Genomic DNA, 19,729 nt, shown 5'->3' on the forward strand with positions numbered 1-19,729 from the left:
CTGTACAATAGTTCTCAACGCTGGGGTGGCGCCTTCCCTTGGAGCATTATAGGCAGGGTCAAGTTTTGATGAACAAAGACGCCTTTGCAAGGAAACAGCAGTCACTTTTTAAGGTGCCAGAGATTTCAGACCAATGGCTGTCTTTCCTTGGAGGTCTTTTTTAACCAAAGTTGGATGGCCATTTGACAGGGATTCTTTAGCTGTGATTCCTGCACTGACATATTGGGGACCTGAGTGAAATAAAGCCTGCTTTTAGGTTCCTTCCAACTCTGCAACTCTATGATTCTATGACCTCAACATATTATTTTGTGACACCACTGGGTCAGCGTAACAGAAAAAAGGAGCTGATAGCATGCTTTCTGCTGTGTTGCAGTGTAACCACGGAAGATGGTTAAGGCAGTGTTTCCCAACCTTGTGCCTCCAGCTGTTTTTGAACTACAACTCCCATCATCCCTGACTAGCAAGACCAGTGGCAAGGGATGATGGGAATTGTAGTCCAAAAACAGCTGGAGGCACAAGGTTGGGAAACACTGGGTTAAGGGGTATCGTTACAGCAATTGACTCAATAGGTGAGCCTGTTCCTATTCATTGAAATTCTGCCTCCTTGCATCCCGATGCATGTTAATCCTTTTCTATGTACTGATGTACGCATGCACATAATCATGTGGATTAATTCGAGTGTGGTCACAGAAATCCTGCTGCTTATTAGTGAAAATAACAGTTCAGTAACACAGCATTTAATGGACTGTACAGTTTATTTTACATGAGATGAGACAAAGCTTTTCAAGTGCATAATACAAACTTGCTAAAATAGAGGAAAGTACAAAGTTTATGGAAATGTTTGTACATAAGATGGGGGGAAATGTATAGCAAATACCTTCAACATTTAAGGGCTAGATCTGTAAATGGGGTAAATCAGTGCAACTCCAGTGATATTAACATTTAGGAGACATACCTGAACTGACAACAAGGCCCTTAAATTTTAACGAGTATTTATTTACCTCTTCAGCTGCAGTGTTTTAGTCATACAATTGCATGGGACAAAAAAGCCACATTAACAGTTTTCACAATGATTAAAGGCTCACTGCTGTTATTGATACACAGAGCTTACAGTAGAATTAAGTTTTTAAATGTCTAGTCAGCCCAAAAATCTGCAGCTAAGTATTATTACAAAGTTCAAAGCCATTACTGCTGGTAGAGGACACATTTGACTGTAAAAATTTAGAAAGTGTTTAGTAAAAGGTACAGGATAAAAAGACGAGATAAGCAATGCCATTTTAAAAAATTTCTTTAAAAAAAAACAACTGTTTTGGGGAGAGCTAGTTGCTGGCCAGATCTGCCCTCCAAATCTATTATATCTGCAAAACTGAATTGTGCACTTTCAATTTACTCATGGATGGTAAAAAGAAATACATTGTGAATTTGCTTATCCATATAGCCTGTGATAAGCCTACAGTGTTTGGAAACACAAGTTTTGATAACAGGGAGTGTTGCTTTCATAAGGCTTCTCTGACATGGGAGACACACAGTGAATTCAGATTCACTGGGAAAATAGACAACCAAATACAGGTAACAGAAATTTCAGTGTACACCAATTTTGGAAAGGAACACAAGGATATATTTGCCAGAAATCAAAGTCAACAATTATAGTTAAGGATGTTTAAGGCTGCAATCCTATGCACATATCTTGGGAAAACTTCCTTCTGAGTAAACATGCATAAACTGCAAGCTCCATTGATTGCAACCAATTCACTTTGCTATTCATTAGATTGTAGCCACCTTCACTTCCTTGCTCTGCAATAAAAATTATTGCTACTACATAGACATGATGAATTGGGTACTCAAACACTGAAGTTAGTCTTGAGTTTTTCTGCTAACCGTATTCAATGCACATTAGGGTCAACCGATTAAAAAATATTGACAGAGTGAAATTACTACTGTCTACAAACCCCAAACATCCAAAAGGTTCATTACAATTTCCATTAAAAGCATCCTCTTCACTTGCAATGCTTATGTAACAGAACCACTAGAGAAGAACATCGGTTTGAAACGAATGCTGCCAAACTTAGAATCGGTCTGCTTAAATGTTACTGGGCACTCGCTCAAAACTTGGCACAACCTAGGGCAAAAAAGGCCCTGCACCACTTTTTCAAGGAGTGTTATGTGATTTTCCACTAGCATTATTACTGTAAAAAATTCTATATTAAAAGTGGACTATATTAAGAGTGGACTATGAGCTCAGAACTGTAAAATCTAATAATCTGAGGTGGATTTGTAATCTCTAAAATATTATTTTGCTGTTGTTTATTCAAAATGCCCAAACTGGTTGTGCTTTAGACTTACAGCAAGATCTTGCTGGAATTTGCTTGTGATAAGAGCAGCAAAGGAAAATAACACACACACCCCCCAAAAAAATATCCCAGATTGAGTATTTGAACACAACTGAAAATATGTCTGTTCTTTACATCCCTTCTAGATTAAAACCAATCTTATCCAAGATATTTCAACTTAATATAAGTTGGGGGGGGGATTTTCTATTTCTCTTCATTTCCAATTCTCTATGCTTCCAAAACATTGGCCTTCCTGCCACCGCCCCCTCCAAATAAGGTTCTTCTTATTTTTTTATTTTTACATGGTCCAAATGTTAGAATAAGAGCATTTAGCTAGATTTCAACAGTATTTGGCACCGTGGAGTGCATAAGGACTAAGAAAGTATTGGCAAGATCCGTATCTTGCTGAAATCAATGGCATACCATTGGTTTTCTGGATCACACCATAAACAAACCAAGACAGCTGAGCAGAGAACATATCATAGAAAGGAGCCACCATATCACAATGAATTATGTAGAATACACAGCAGAGGCTCAAGACAGGCTTGCTGTAAAGTAAATTTCCAAGCACTTTAAAAAAAATTGTAGTTACCTAAATCGACTTTTTCAAAAAGTATCTGTACCAATCCTGATAGCAGGTGGAGGGTTTTCAGGAGGCGTAGGGACAAAACCCCAACTTTGAAATCTGACAAAAATTGTTGTCTGAAATTAGACCACAGCGAAGTATTCTGAAGCATGTATGAGTGGGCACAGAATGAATGGACATCAAACTAAACATCAGGAAGACTCACTGCCATGTAAGTTGAAGTCCCAGTCATATGGGAATGTCAAGTTTTGGGGTGCAGTGTTCTTTGTTTCATACCAATTATGGGATAAAAGAACTATTGTCTTGCTCCGCAATGAACAAAGGCCGCAAGATTCTCAAAACATCACCTTAACAGACGTACACAACCATTAGTTCTACAAACACATTGGTTGACTTGCTTATACGAAAAGTGAAGGAAACAAGAGTCACACAAAAGTCAAGCAGGAGAACCCCATGCAAGATCAGCAAAATGTAAAATACATGCAGTGCCACCTCCAGGCACAGTGTATGGTTACATAATGCTAAATGTGAGCGTGTACACTAGTCAAATTGCTGGGAACCTTTTAAGTTTTTGCCTGCCAAATGCAACTGCATGCTATGCCTTTGAGGTTAAAAAAAAATCCACTGTAACACATCTTAGTTACTAGGTATTATGATTTACGGACAGGATCTGAGAGACAACACCTTTGGTGCAAGTACTGATAGAGCACAATCAGTTCCGAGTTCATGCAACCAACGAATGTTCACTGTTGGAGACATACTGAGCTCATGGTATTGGACTGGACAAAGTCTACTTATTTACACTATTCACATATCTTTATCCACATTATATACACAAGTACTCACACTCCTAAATCAAGGCCATATCTGCACTACAGATTTCACCCTCTCTGACAGTCGTCATTTGCTCTTCCTAGGTAAGCCTGGGAACTGTACTTCTGAGGTGACGACTAGATATAGCTCTAACAGAGAATTTGCCATAATTTCACCCAACTATATTTTCCAGGGCTCTTTGGAAGATCACTTTTAAACTAGCACGACGAAATCACTATTAGTTTCTAATGGAAATATGTACCATGTGTAGAAGCTTCCCACTCAACACTTCCCAATGAGGGATTATTTTAGATGCTTGATCCCACCTCCACAACTGTTGTTGCAGCTATGGGGGCGAAAATCCTTGCAAGATGCGTATTTTGTTATTTCCCTGCTTGATAACAAATCTGGGGCATCATGGATACATCTGTGCTACACTTCCCTATGCCCCACTGTATCGTATAGTAATAGCCTAGTCAGCCTCTAAATTCTATAGGTCTGCTGAATTAATTTGTAAGCAAAAAAAAAAAAAAAAGGGGGGGGAGGGAATCAAAAGGGAGCTTATGATCAGCAACTGCCAAACAAACTTAGATCAGTTATCAGTATCCCGAGTGTCTCATGCCATGTAGCTGTGCAAGCTAAATCTACACGAAGTTTTAAGAATCATTCCCCCCCCCCGCTCCTTTCAAAATGGTTGCCTGCTCATTTCATCAGATGTTCTTTCGTCCTTGTATTCTCAGGCTCGTGCCCTTATGCTCACCTGTCACATTTCCCCCTACTCCCACCTTTTAAAGATGGAAATGTAAGCCCTTTTGTGTTCATAGCCATCCTTACGATGGCACTTCTGTGTTGTTTTCACATCGGAGCCTGGCTAATAATGGAACACTGGATCAGAATGCAGCTGTGAAGGCAGCCCAAGTAGCATTGCTAAGCAAAGCCTAGAACAAGCCTGCATTGTCTGTGACAGAAAATAGCAGAAAAATTAGCTTTCCCTTCCCATTTCACACTATACAGAGGCAGGGCAGCTGGCAAAATTCTGAACTGGATGTAGGAAAAAGTACACAACAGAACAACAGATGTATGAGAAGGAATTCAGAATTTTAATAGTGACTTCATCCCTGCTGTAGGGGAGGGAAGGGGGTGGGGAAATCAAAAATAGAAGGATGACTGTAGAGAACTTGAGCTTCTCCACAGTTCACAAAATTGAGCTTATGGACGATATACTCTGAAAGCATACGTAATAGTCCTGAATGCCTAAAAACACCAGGGCAGGCATTGAAGCAGGGATTTAGCAGGTCTTGCTTAGGAGGCCTTGTGTTTATGAAAACATTGCAACCTTAATAAAACAATAATACTATGGAGTAAGCCCTACTTTACAAAGGGCTTACTTCTGAGTAAATGCATAGATTTGTTCTGTAAAAGATTACATCTAGCAGCGAGAGTAAAGCTATGTCTTAGGAACAGGTGGCATACAAAACTGGTATGTCCCTGAATAAAGTCAATGAGATTCTACAACAATTATGAAGAGACAGGTGCCCCAGCAGAACAAAGGGTGTGTGTGTGTGTGTGAAATATAGCAGCAGCAGATGGCTACACAAGGATGTCTGGCATGGAAGACAAGCACTGTGCTTAGGTTTTATTCATAAACTATGGATCATCTTTTAACTTATTGGGCTGTATTCAATTACAGCATCCCATCAGATCAAGGATTTCCAGATCGGCTTGCCAGTTGGAACAATCCCCCCTCCCACCGTGTTGTTCTGGGGGGCCCTCCTGCCTCCCAAGAACCAAATTTGGGGGGGGGCAGGAGGAGGAGATGGGGGGGGGGAAAGCCCTGCTGTAAAGGCAGGGCTTCTACTGATAGGGTTTATTAAATGAATCCCACCCATTCAGAGTAAGTGGCTTGTGGACTACAGTCAGTGAGTACCTGAGAGGGTATATAAAAAAGGACCAAGCCTTTCGTAAGGTCATCAGACCTATTACCTCATTTTCTTTTGTACTGAAAAACACAGCTTTGCATCTGGATATGCTCAGAGTTCCTGTTATAGTAACTGCCCGATGGCTTGCAGATTTGTTAAGTCCCCAAACTGTGCTTAGGAGTGTTTATATTATTTTAAGCTGATTATCTCTTAGAACACACCTTTTCCAGAAAAGAAACTGGAGATGTTAGAAAGACATCCCCATAGAGCAATAAAACTCTCCTATGTGAAACTGGAAAACTGAACAAATCAGTTAGGACTTATTTCATATTGTTGAGTGTTGGCAAGTGTATAAGCCATGAGCACTGTGTGTTAAAATGACATTGAGATTAAGCAGCTAGAAAACAGATGCAACAAAAATTGGCTGTTCATGAATGGCTAATCTAATGAAAATTCAAGTTAAATATGAACTGATATAAAAGAAGAACCTGAAGCGTGAATGGCACTTGCGAACCATCTCCTGACTGCAAGTCATATAACAAATGTCATTTTTTAAAATATAAAAATAGTAGGAATGTGATCAATAGCACCCAGAAAGCAAGGACATCCAGTGAGAACACTGATGGCACAGGAGTTCAACAGAGGCAATGAGGTTTGAACTTCAATTAAAGAGAAAGAATATCACAAAATTGGCATGCTGAACTTTTTTTGTTGGTCTCCTTTTAAAAGAGCATTATCATTTGAACAGCTCTCTCCTTTTAAGTTTTGAGCCCATAAGTTTAGATGAGAACGAAGCACAAATCATAAAGCAGTACAGCAAAGAAAGTTTCTGAGGACAAGCCTGAGTAGAAACATGTTACACATAAAATGGCTGTCCGGTTATGGTGAAATGGTTGGGCGTAATGCTGTGATTGTTTCCCCCGAAAGGCTTTATTAAGTCATGAAAAGCAACCATCCATTGCATCAGGTTATGCAGAGAACCAGAAGAGCAAAGAAAGAGGCCATTTAATCTGTTCCTTGCCAACTAATTGGCTATTCAGGATTTGCAAATCAGGGGCAAGGAAAGGGCTCAACAACCCCTTCTCCCACTCTGCTTGCCTCTTCCTCTGTTTGAAGCCACCTATATCTACTTTACATGGCAAAAGAGAGCTTTAAGGAGAACAAGGAAGGAGAAATTAGGATGTTAGAGGGTAGTACTAATGGCTTGAACCTAATGGAACCGGCCACTCAAATCTTAGAACTCAATGGGTGCCACTTGGTGCAAGACAGAAATTTTAAAGTGCGAACAGGCTGTATCAGCCCTGAAGAAAAAGGTATCTGGTATATAAAAATAGCAAAACAAACAAACAAACAAACCTAGCACAAGCATATTACCAATTAACTTATAGATCTGCCACATTATAAAAAGAGACTTCTAAATCAGTATATAATCTTTAGCAATGTCTGGGAGAGCTTGCTTTAAATGAGGCGGCTCCTCAAAGTAAAATTGGTTCAGCAGAGTCCAGTGTGATACCTCCAAACTCTGAAGAAAAAAGGAGAAAGACACCAGAAACATGGAGAGGGAGGATAATGAGTAGGTCACTACAGAAAATGAGACAATTCTTATTTGGTGCAAAGCAGCAGACACACGAGAAAAAAATCTGTCAGGTGCTGTTGAGCATTTATGGAGCAATGGCTTAAAATATATTTTGAGAGATGGTCTGTTATTTTTCACAATTTGTGTGGGCAGTTTCACTTATGTTGGCTGATACCTGAGAACGCACGTGAAGGAAAATGAGAGGACAAGGTCTATATCATGCAGGGAGCAGACTGCTAAACAGTGACAAGTGAGAAGGCCAGGAAAAGGCAAGTGAGGGATGCTCCAGACAATGGCAAGCTGGTTGAAGGATGCACAGAATATGGAAATATGACTCTGGTTTTCAAAACAGGAAGAAGAATTGAACGGATGCCTTGGAAATCTTTTTAATGCTGGGATGTGTCCAAGTCTCAATTTCCCCACACATACCAACAGGATAAATCGTTCTTTTTGCAACCTTGATGGTCAGTTTCTTGGGGGGGAAAGATGAAATGTGTTTCCTATTAGAAACCTGATGTTACACAAAAAGAGGGGAAAAAATGATATTTCACTGGAAGTAAAGCAAGGGAAGAGTACGCAAGAATGATCAAATTAGCTGAAGTTGTGTTATTGGGATAGTTTGCTTGACAGCACCAAACAAAACAAATGTCTCCTCTCCCACCTACACCTCAACCCACCCAGGCCAAAGTGAGCTCATGGAACTCTACTTATCTGCAACATCTATCATCATTCAAAAAATAAAAACATTTATTCAGCGATTATGAGAAATCTAGTCATAGTACAGACTTAGGCATTCCAGTAAAAAGAATATTGGAATACTCAGGAAGGACATAAAGGGCTATCTGCTCCTCACATTTGCTTATGACAGCTGATCAAACAAAACACTTGGCAGTATGAGGAACGAAGAGAGATCTGATAAACTCAGAGGGGAAATATTTGTTCTGTATAAATACCAAGGCAAGACAAGGCAAGACAAATGAAGAAAAAAGAGGGACAAAGAACACCGTGGTTCTTCTCCAACAGTTCTCAACATTTGGGACCTCAGGATCAATTGGGTCCATCGTCATTCACGAAAAGAGCTGCACTTCAGAATATTAGCTTCAGAATGCATATTTGGCTGGATTTATACAATCGTTTCTAATTTACTTGTGTTGATTTTTGGCTATCACAGCATGTTGGGAGCTACATGGAACTCGGTCTTCTGAAAAGATTTAACACAGACTGAATTCCTTGTTTTAAAATGGCTGCCATGATGGAGGAGTTCAGGAACCAAAGGCCTGTTAAATCCTCCCCAAAGAGTAGGTCCCACTTGAATGTTGCTGTGGCAATTGGATAAATCCACCTTTTGGGTAACTCATGTTTGAGGTAAGACACATTAGCTAGGAAGTTCTGCCATCTATATAGTCTGTAAACTCGTAAGTTATTTGGTGGAAAGTAAAGCTCAAACAATGCCTTAATTAATTTGATTTGGCTACAATCTTTCAAGGGAAGCATTCAAAAAGTTATTTGAAGACTACAGCATCAGGGTCCTAATCACTGCAGCCTTATTATCTATTCTATGGAGGACATTCTTTTCTTCTGGAGAGTGCTGATAAATGTGTGCAATTCTCAGAACATTTCCTCAAGAATTGTCCCTGGCAAAGTCAAGGAGACCATGGGTGGGATTCATTGTCACGCTGTTACAAATGTTCTGCCTACACAAGCATATCAGCTTGCCAGATGGAACAATCCCCTCTCCCACCGTGTTGTTCTGGGGGGCCCTCCTGCCTCCCAAGAACCAAATTTTGGGGGGTGCAGGAGGAAGAGAAGGGGGAGAAAGCCCTGCTGTAAAACAGAAGCCCTCCTGCAGGGCTTCCACTGATAGGGTTTATTAGGTGAATCCCACCCATTCCGAGTAAGTGGCTTGTGGACTACAGTCAGTGAGTACCTGAGAGGGTATATAAAGAAGGACCAACCTTTTCATAAGGTCACCAGACCTATTACCTCATTTTCTTTTGTACTGAAAAAGACACAATTTCACAGATGACCTCACAACAGCAGTCTGCAGTCATGGGAGTCAGGATTTGTTAAAAAATACATATTGTACAGGCTTTACTGTTATCCTCACAACACCCCTGTGAGGTAGGTTAGCTTTATGAATGCCATTTCATAAATTGTAAAGGGAGGACAGGAGCGTTTTCCTCAACCCCCCTCCCTCCTTTCCATACAATTAAGTGGCAATATTCAGGAAGATCTCACTCCTTCCAGAGTCGTGTTCAAATTCACCAGTCTCGTTTGTTTGGCAGAGGCATATTGTGTCTTAGCATTGCTGTACAAACAGAGCATCATGCAAGGAGAGTAGCATGAGATAGTCAATCACAATTGAATAGCAAAACTCTCTTTGTACCAGAAAACAACCCCTGCAGCTTATCACGAGTGCGGCAACTGCTTGGCTGCTGACAGCCCATTTTTGAAAGGAAGTATAAAGCGTGGCTTCTCAAACCTGGAATGTTCGATGTTTAAGGCAAAGCACAACAGGAAATGAAATAATGATAAAACATGACAGAAATAGTCCCTACAGGCAATAATAAATATATAAGGAAGCTGACAGCAGAACGTCTCTCTTTTCCCTACTCCTGAGGCTTTACAGAACTCTCTCGAACATGGCTGGGACAAGGAGCCCACCACTTACAACCAGTAACAGCAGTCTATATCTCCATATCCACGGGTCTGATATTACCGGTTTTGTGTTCTTTTACCCACAGTTCCCTGTCTTTGGCTGGATCCACTTTCTGAAGCAACTGATCCACGGGTTCTACTGTCTAAAAGACACAGAAACAACAGCAGTGTTACCATAAGAGCATAAGGGAATGCTTCATGAGACCCCCTAGCAAAACTGAACCACTTCCCCACCTCCTTCTCCCAGTTCTTCAGATTTGTTTCCTCACCATGCTCAGACAACATTTCCAACTAGGCCTTGAGCTATTCCAAGGGTACCATTTTGAAAGAAGAGCAGACCACAGATATTACATCAAGGAGGCCAATGTGTTTTAATAGATCGTTTGTTTTTTCAAGTCAGCTGTGGCACTTATGCCATTGTCTACACTGGAGGGCAAGAGTTTGGCAGGCTCAGTGCAACTCTAAGGCCTTGGGTTTACAAGGGCCTGCTGAAATACTGCTTCAGAAAGGAGAAAAGGCCAAGCAGACTCACGCTTTGGTTGAACATATCTGTCTCGTGCCGCAACTGCGTATATTGACAAAGGTGCTGCCGAATCATCTCCACTCTCTCCACCTCTAGCCTCTCAAGCTCCTGAAAGGAAACAATAAAAGATTTTCATTAAAAGATGGGGGATAAGGCAGTATACTTGAACATCAAATGAAAGGTGAGATTGCTTTATGTGAACCACCTAGAATTTCTTAGTGACTAAGAACTTCACTATTGTTCTCTAAAGAATCCATCCAAAACGAGAGCATGGATCAAACAAGAGCTGAAGCAGATGAGGGCTTTACCTGCTACCACAGCTCCTACTATGACTACCCAATCGATAGTCTCTGTAATGAGCCCTCTCAGAATGCAGGGGCCACTGTAACAGTGCACAGACTAGAAAAACTGTTGCATACACAATGTATGCTGACTTTGCCAAGATAGCTTTTTAAGGTTTAATGTTTTGCTATGTTTTTAGATATGCTGGAAGCCGCCCAGAGTTGGACCTGAGAATGTTGTGGCAAGATCAGGCATGGGCTGAACTTTTGATAACGTTTACCAGATGGGCACTTATCACTGAAGTTTTGCAAGCATAACATGGAGAGACCCTACATGACATACCAGAGAGGTGGTCACCATTTCTTCAAACCACTTTGACTGGGCTTGATTATACAGATCCACACAGCGCATGAGGTCATCTCCTGCAACACACAAAGCAAAGCAAAGAACAGTGAGTAACTTTTTTTTTTGCAAGCCCGCTCACTCGCTCTAAAGGTTACTTAGAAGTGAAAGTGCAGTTATCTACAAGTTTCTACATGCAAGGTGTTAAGACCAAAGAGAATGTAGTGTAGCTAAATCAAACTCATTAGGAGAGAAGTGAGTGGTGATCTCTCCATCCTTATTAATAGGAGTGAAACATAGTTGTCAAACACAAACCACGGGCTCATCCAGCTGGACAGCATGCCTCACAATGGAGCATGTTTGTAAGACAAACACTGAGAAACAAACCAGTCCAGTGATTTCCTACCTCCCAGGTGTGTCCTCCTCTCCCTTCAAGGAAATCTCCCCAAGTCTCCCTGGCCACAGAGGCCAAGAGTCATGAAAATATTCAGAAACTGTGCCATGGAACAAAGGGAAAAATATTGTTTCCCACTTTTTGAAATTTCAATTGGACTGAGAAACAAAAGTACAGTTCAGTGAGGAAACAAAATGGAGTTTTTGCCCCAAGCCTTGGATATTTATTTGCTATGTCAAATGGGCAATCCATGCTTGTTTTATGGCTTCCCTTTGTTAAACTCTCTTTACTGGCCAGGAGTAGCTGTCAGGGAGGGACAAGTGGCACCATATACCTGATTTCCTCGCAGCAGAATTACTGCCATGTACCAGAATGGTGTGGAGGTGCAGCAGGGCAGCAGTGATGTCATATGAGCAGAGCCAATCAAGCGCCCCTGCCTAGCCCTCACTGCTACCCTCACATTGCAGCATGCTGGTAAGCAGCAGGAAAAGCTGCTCCTCTTATCAGTTTCAGTATGGATCATTCTAATGCTGCTACTACCGAAGACCCCAAATATTGTTTTCAAGTAGAACAAATGCAGAAGCAGACCCAGGCTAATGCTGTTTTTAAATCATATGATTTTTAAAGCAAGGTTTTTGAGTCAAGCAGCAGTGAATATCTCTCCTGCCATCTAGTGTACAAATCAGAGAGTATGTATTTTATAAAACACAATTTACATGGAATCACAAAGTGTTGAATGTAGAGAGCACCTCCAGAACTACTTTCTGCTAGTCACATATTTAATACAAGGAAACAGAGAAGAAATGGACAAATTTAGTCACAGAAAGTCACATCACTGGACTAACCAGCTTCAAGGAGTGTTGACGATTTGATATACTAAACTCCTGTCTGACTCTTCCAGCATTACAAAGACCTGCATAATTGGTCACTTTTCCTTAATTGCTCTACATATTTTTCCTCCTCTTGTCTTTCAGATGTATGTAAACAGTGGTCCTTTGTGTGGGGGGGGGGGGGGGAGAAGCTAAATCCTGGAACTTATCAATAGCACCTAAACCTTGGGGTGTCTGTAGTAAATATTTGCGATCTAAGCAGAAGGAAGGAACTGTTATGAATTCAGTCCTGATCAACACCAAATGTTAAGATTCAGGAAGTTAGTCAGCCTTCCTCAACCTGGTGTCCATCAGATGCTGTTGGAACACAACTGTTATCATCCTTGGCTATTAGCCATGCTGGCTAGGACTGATGGAAGTTGTAGTCCAACAACATCTGGAGGGCATCACATTGGGGAAGTGGAGTAACCCAGTCAGCATTTGTGCTCTCTTTATCCTCTCACAAAATAGTGCTTCCTGAACTTAAGTTTTCTCCTTAGCTAAAACAGCAGGGACTCTGTTCCATCTAACTTTCTTTTTACACCACTGTTCCCTGTCTTCTTAACACACGTTATCCTCACTCACCAGCTTGGGTGGACTTCCGCCTAGCCTTCTTAATTTCCTCTTCTGTCTTGTTGCTGAGTTTTATCTCCAACTGCTGTGTTTTCATCTCTAAATCCTTTTGCCTCTCCGATAATGCTTTTCGGGCCTTGAAACAAAAAGAAATGGCCATGAAATCCTCCTCAGCAGAAAAACAATACCCATTTGCCTCCTCTTTTTCATATTCCTCCCCCTCTTTCAGAATTAATCACTGCAATATGGAACATATGCCCTTGTTGGAGGCCATGAACCTGGAACATGAACCATGAGACACAGAGATTCTTCCTCTTCTGTGTGATAGTTTTAGCACCACAGAAAAGATTAAAGGTGCTCTTCAGAGTAGTTCTTCAGATGTGGCAACTATTAAATCATTAGGAATGCTGGAGCAAACAACATTTAATAATATTAATATCTACACTATGTTCGTCTGAGAAATCAGCTACTTTGGCTTAATATAGGGCACGCTAAAAAGTTGAAGTATGAACTACATGCACTTGTTTCTTCAAACCAAAACAGATTTGGCAGGGGAAGAAACATAAGCTATCGTTGTCTGTTTCTGAAGGTGGCATTGCCAAGTTATCCCTAACCTTCAGGCAGCCCACTGACCCCCCTCAAATGAACTCATCTGACTGCTTTGGCTTACCTTTTCCACGGATGCATACCGGCTAACCAGCTGCTTCCTCAGATCAGCAATGTGATGGTCATACTTCTTCATGTCTTTCTTGAAGTTTTCTCGGAAGTTGAGAAGGGGTTTCTCCACCTCTGCCTGGAGCTGAAACAAAGGGCAAGGGAAATTTGGTTGAGGAAGGAATAATGGCTGATAATTAATACACCTCTATTTTGGCCACAATTCTTTCAAGGTGTATGGCATAGGAAATTTCCAGTTTGTATAGTGTGGGTGACACACTCTATTTTTATTTGTTTGTTCATTCATTCAAGTTAAATCCCACCCATCCTTCTGAAGGAGTCCATGCTGACAAATACATCCATAATGGAACAATTTAGAAAAAAATAAAAAACCCCCAATTACAATTACAAATATTTTCTCATCCACAGCATCTGGTGATTCTAGGATGCCAGGAGCACCATACTTCAAACATCAACTGGAATAGTAACAGCACCGGGGGAGAAAGTATTTTTAGCCTTGTCTCCAAGTTCTGTATTCCTGATTGAAATCTTCTGGAAAAGATTAATACAAGTGGAGACTGTTCCCCTCTAGAGGGAGCTTTTGAAACTGTTACAAGAGTGGAGCTGGGAAATCTCCAGCTGCTTGATAAGAACTGTGAGAACTAGAGATTGACCTTGGATATTCAAGAATGTCGACAGGAGAAACCTTATGGACTGCATTTTCTAAGATAAGCCACCTGTTGGAACAGCTTCATAAAAAGATGGGTGCTATGACTACTAAAATTGACATTTTGGAACCAAAAGTGAGCACCAATACAGAAATTATTCAGGATTTGGCACAGGAATCTATTTCAACAGGACAAATTGCTGAAAAGGAGAAGGAGAAAGTTGCTGTTGTCAAACTTAAAGTAACACAAGGGGGAGCTTTAGCCTTACAGAGGCAAATTGAGGACTACAAGTTGAGGCCCTTTATGATTGAGACTAGAAAAAGTCAGATTTTGAAGATCGGAGCCTGGCCTGGACTAGAAAAGGAAAGTTGGAAAGATCCCTCTATGCAGGGATTAACTGACTTTTGGAATATGGACTTGGGTCAGGAGGAGATTGGAGTTCTGGGGGCCTTTGGATTTGGAGGAATTTTGAAACATGCCCTGAAATACTTTATGGATCCTAGCTTTAATTATGGAAATCTGGCTGACCGGTTGAGAAGGAATAAAAGTATCGTTGGATTGGAGTTTCCCCGAGATCTGCTCTTTAGCATCAAAGAATATGAAGAAGACTGGCAGAAGGGACGTGGAAAAGAGTTAAGAGCCTCGGACATAAGATCTCCAGGTTGATGGACTCTATGGAGTTGACGGAAGTGGCTGGCAGAGTCCGAGACTGGGGAGAGGAGATGGTGGAAGAAGATTGGAAATTTAAAGTCTATATATAGAAATATTGTAAAATTAATGAGTGATAGAAAAATGTTGGAAGGAAATTTTATGGCTTTAGCTGAAATACTATAAGGAGTTAAGCTTAAATAAGTATACTAATTTTAATGGAAATAAGATTAAAAATATGTTAAGACATTTATATGATAGAAAATAGAGAAAGATAGAAAGGAATTGCTGAAACAGTTAATGGAAGTGGAATACAAAGAGGGAGGTGAGAGGAGGTCAATGATACAAGGGAATGAAAGATACAATATGGAAAAGGTATGATGTATGTTTTTAAATTGTTTTTGTTTTGTTTGGTTTAGTTTATTGTGTTAGTTTAATGTGTTAAGGTTGTGTTTTGTACTGTTTATGTATTGTATTGTATTGTTTTTTCTCTTTTTTGTTCCTTTTTGTTCTTTTGTCTTCTTTCTTCCTTTTCTTTTTTGTAAGCTTTAAAAGTAATAAATATTATTTTAAAAAAACAAAAAACAATTGAAACCATGAAGCAGGCAAAATTTGTCTGCTGTCTAATCTCTTAACAACTTGATCACAAGAAGGGCAGTTATTCAGCTGAATCAATAGGACTGCTGAGGATTCCTTCCAGGCACAGACTGATGAAAAAAGGTCGCTAATAGTTTTCTTTCTAAAGTGCTGTGATAGCACTGAAGGTAGTTAATTTCTACCCATCCCAGATTTTCAAACTGAATACCGCCCCAGCACACATATTATGCAGTAATCACACAACCCATACACTAAACTCCACCCACATTAACTGAGCTTGCAGCCTTGAGCATTGTGATTCCAAGGAAACTGGCACATTTATCAGATGAAAATGGAAAAAAGTTATCTGCAGAACTTGTCTCTATCAGAGGATATGCACCCATTAAGTGATAATTCCACAATGTGCTAACCTATTTTTCTGTTTATTTCTAAGCTGCTAACCTTTGAATAAGGCTGTTTATAATTTTTAATTGGAAGTGCAATTCAACGATAAAAGCTTTCAAATTTCAATATTTTAATGCTTTAATCTCTCTCATGGACTTGACTCATAGTACTTGAAAAAGATCAACTTTGGCTGGTTCAAGGATGGTATTTGCTCAGATATGGAAAGAGGATGCTGTTCCAACTAGGGAAGAGTGGTTGACAAAACTGATGGATTACGCCAAAATGTCAAAATTAACAGGTGTGCTAAGAAACCAAGAGAAATTATTATTATTATTAAGGAGTGGGGAATATTTGTGGAATATTTGAAAAACCATGGTATGCAACTAAGTATGTTGGTAGGCTTAACTTAAAACAAAAAGTTAAAAGGATAATTAAGGTTAATTGTAGAACAATTTGAAATGGAGTAAAGCGGAAAATGCGGTGTTAAAAATTTAAATAAGAAACCACAAAAGGGGGGAGGGAAGTCTGACATGTATTTGTATTGGAAGTACAAGACTGTAAAATGTGTATCTGTAAACTTTTGAAAACGGAAAATATTTAATAATAATAATAAAACTTTGGCTGGTTCATGCCTAAAGTTTGCATATGGTGCTTTCTTAGGAATCAATGAAGGGACCACAGATCAATGGCAGAGGACATGCTTTGAGTGCAGAAGGTTCAAAGTTCAAACCTAGGCATCACCACTTAAAAAAAGGATTGCAGAACAGATTATGTAAGAGACCACTGCCAGCCAGAGTAAACCACAGTCTGTCCTGATGGAAGGCAGCTTCCTATCAACCAGCATTAGAGGGCCACAACAGTCATTTGCTTAAATAGCTTCTGATTTTGGGGAAAAGCAACTCACTGGGATCCTTCTGTTCCTCAGACATCTTATCCAGTGTACCCATGAAAATCCCGCAAATGCAGCTTTTATGTAAAACTGCACCCCAGTTTTCAGAAAACATGTTCTGCTGGTCTCAACCCCACACAGAAGATTCCTTATGAAGTGATTACCTTGGAGGAAAACTTGAGGTGAACCTCTGCTTCATCAGCCAGGCTTTTCTTCAGCTGAGACCAAGACTCTCCAAGCGTCCTGAAACATATGTGACGGGTAAGAAATTTACTCATTCATTAGCATCCAATTCTCATCATTACAAACGTACGTTTCTGTGGGCAGTAGCATTCCAAATACTACATATAATGGGAACAGCAGCATTTCAGAGTGCTGAACTCAAAAGACAAAAAATGTAAATTATCCTACATAATTTTTCTCTCTAGACTCATGTTCAGATTCACATTTGGGGGAAGGAAGATGAACATAATTATTTTCAGCAAAATCTCATCCCATTTTCCCCATCCACCCCCTGGAATAAATTACACTCACAATCCCTTAGTGCTGTTTAGGCTCATAATTACCATTCATTTGAGACAAACTAGCAACTTTTCTACCTGTGCTCTTACTTGTAGTTATAATAATTCAGCAGAGGTAACTAATGACTTCTTCAGCTACTGATTCGAGTGTGTAATTTGATACTTTTAAATACCAAAAGGGATAGCTTAACCATAAATTGAAGCATAATATGTAGAGTAGCCATAAAATGTTGATTAGATCCAGAGTGTCTCCCATCAGACTCCAATTACATTTAGGAAGGTTTTACCTAATGAGGAGCCGTTTGGATGAGTTGTTTGTTTGTTTGTTTGTTAAGCCTCAAAATGTCAAACAATTGAAATGAGCCCGTGACAACACAGAGAATTGAATTAATTTTCTCAGGTGACAGAAAATAAACAATGTGATTTCTTTTAATAGTCTTTTCAAACATGTCTTCCAAACTCTTAGTAGCTCCTCCAAGCAAAGTGTCCAATAACTTGTGAGAATTAGTCTACTGGAGGGTATAATAACATAAGGTAACATTAGGTAATGAGCTGGAAGTTTACACGAGTTTCATCATTGAAAAAGACAGGATATAAATGTAATGAATGCCAGGTGACAAAGAAAGTTAATCTGCCTTGCTACATGCCCCCCCCATATCACAAAAAATTAAAAAGTTCCATAGCCACTGAAACAGAAGAAATGTACAGCGTAAGTAAATGATACTGGACAGTTTGCTAGTGTCTGAAAGCCATCTTAATACTATAGACGGACATGCTGAAATCCAAAGTTTTTGTACAAGACAGGAATTATTTTGCCTACATCTCTTTTGGAACCAGGAATTGAATGCATCCAGGCAGAAACCCAATTCACTATTTGGTATGCAGGCATGCCCCATTAAAATTCCTCTTGTCCTCCAGAGTAGAAAACGAATAAACTGTGAATTCCTGCAATCAATATACTCTCCTCCAGGAAGAGTAAAAAGGAACAAGGAATTTGTTAAGGGAGCAAACTAAGTTATCAGATGTTTGCGATTCAATTATACTCTGTGGCAAGAAACATCAAAGGGTCTGTAGAGACTCCTTAGATGAACAAATTTATTTAAAGGCTAACATTTATTTTGGGATATATTTTTGTAGACTAGAGTCCACCTCGTCAGATGCCACGGCGAATCTAGAATAGATGAACTGCAAAGACTTATAATAAAATACGAATCACATTTCTGAGTTGGAAAGGACATAAAAGGTGGTCAAATCCCCATTGCAAGAAAAATCAAATGTATCAAAAGGCTGCATTATATATGCTCATTGACCGCATTTGCAAATAACAGTAAGTCACGGTTAAAGGCTTATTTGGACTGAACAGTGTGCTAGAGCACATTGCCCAATCGCTTCCACTCCAGCTTGTCCCCTAGTGGGAGAAACAAGCCATGAAGCCTGAACCTGAGATGTGGTTTGTTTCACTCTAACAAACCATGACTACTCATCGACATAAAGCCATTGTTTGTTGTTGGCTTGTTGATCTGGTTTATTAAAGAGAAACAAAACAGAATCCCAGTTTGGACCTAACAACAAGCCAATGATTCATGGCTGGTTGTTCCCACTGGTGAGGCACAAAGCAGGAGTAATCAGGCAGTGTGCACTGCTCTGTCTTAATAAACCATTAACTATGGCTTACTGCTACTTGACAGCTGGCCTGCTATACAGTTGTGCTGGATTGAAACTTCCACGGAAAGAGAAGAGGTATATTTCTCTAGGATCCTTACTTTCTCTTCTAACTTCCAAACACTTAACACATTACTGAAGTATCAATACACTTTTTTTCTTTTCATTTTTTCAATGGATAGGTGGGCAACTGATCCTCTTCTTCCCCATCAGAGTACAAATTACAACCTTTCATTCTTGTGCTGATTTCCAAAGAAAGAAATCACACAGGATGGACCCAGGGCCCAATGTCGATCCCAGACAGAAAGCAAGAAAGAGCGGAGAAATTATTTAAGTAAAGGCACAGGTTTTATAGCTACATGGGATTTCATCCACTCTCACAATGGTAAGAATATGACCTTACCCTTCTTCCTGGGCAGCCAATGAGTTTTGTGATAGTTTGGACAAGTTCTTGGCATATTCTTCCTCAATCTTTATCCTGGAGAATGGAAGAACACCAGCAGAAATATATCATTTAGAAGAACAGTATCTCACATTGCAATAGATGTTTTCACACATTGTATAACTCAACTTGCAAAACCCAACAAGTTGAGTAATCATTATTGAAAATCCTCACCAAGGTAATACAGGTCAATTCTTGTGTCTTCAACCCTAACCCCATATACCTATGATGATGGAAAGAATAGGTTGTGTGTAACAGGACAAAGCAGCTCCACCTCCCTGGTATGTGGAACCAGGTTGGACAGCTCTTTCCGACTTGTCAAAACAGCTGAACCTAGTCCAGCTCTTACCAGAAGCCAAAGCAAGATTTCGGTTTTCTTTAAGTCAAAAAATGTATTTA

At 40.0% G+C, this 19,729-nt stretch overlaps 1 protein-coding gene across 5 annotated transcripts in view; it reads right to left on the reverse strand.

Annotated features, from left to right (window-relative positions):
- Positions 1 to 736: 736 nt before the first annotated feature.
- The window catches only part of GAS7 (growth arrest specific 7), a 136,242-nt gene continuing 117,249 nt past the window's right edge, over positions 737 to 19,729 (reverse strand). For all 5 annotated transcript variants that reach the window (XM_081850813.1, XM_081850814.1, XM_081850815.1 and 2 more), the window contains exons 8-14: positions 19,292 to 19,366; positions 16,870 to 16,948; positions 13,536 to 13,664; positions 12,878 to 13,001; positions 11,030 to 11,109; positions 10,415 to 10,513; positions 737 to 10,025 (exon numbers count right to left, since the gene is read on the reverse strand). In XM_081850813.1, coding sequence (XP_081706939.1) covers positions 9,912 to 10,025; positions 10,415 to 10,513; positions 11,030 to 11,109; positions 12,878 to 13,001; positions 13,536 to 13,664; positions 16,870 to 16,948; positions 19,292 to 19,366 — 700 coding nt within the window. In that variant the 3' untranslated portion in view covers positions 737 to 9,911. The remainder of the gene's footprint in view (positions 10,026 to 10,414; positions 10,514 to 11,029; positions 11,110 to 12,877; positions 13,002 to 13,535; positions 13,665 to 16,869; positions 16,949 to 19,291; positions 19,367 to 19,729) is intronic.

The sequence above is a fragment of the Podarcis erhardii genome, assembly GCF_964252035.2.
Source record: "Podarcis erhardii genome assembly, chromosome: 2".
Lineage (NCBI taxonomy): Eukaryota > Metazoa > Chordata > Lepidosauria > Squamata > Lacertidae > Podarcis > Podarcis erhardii.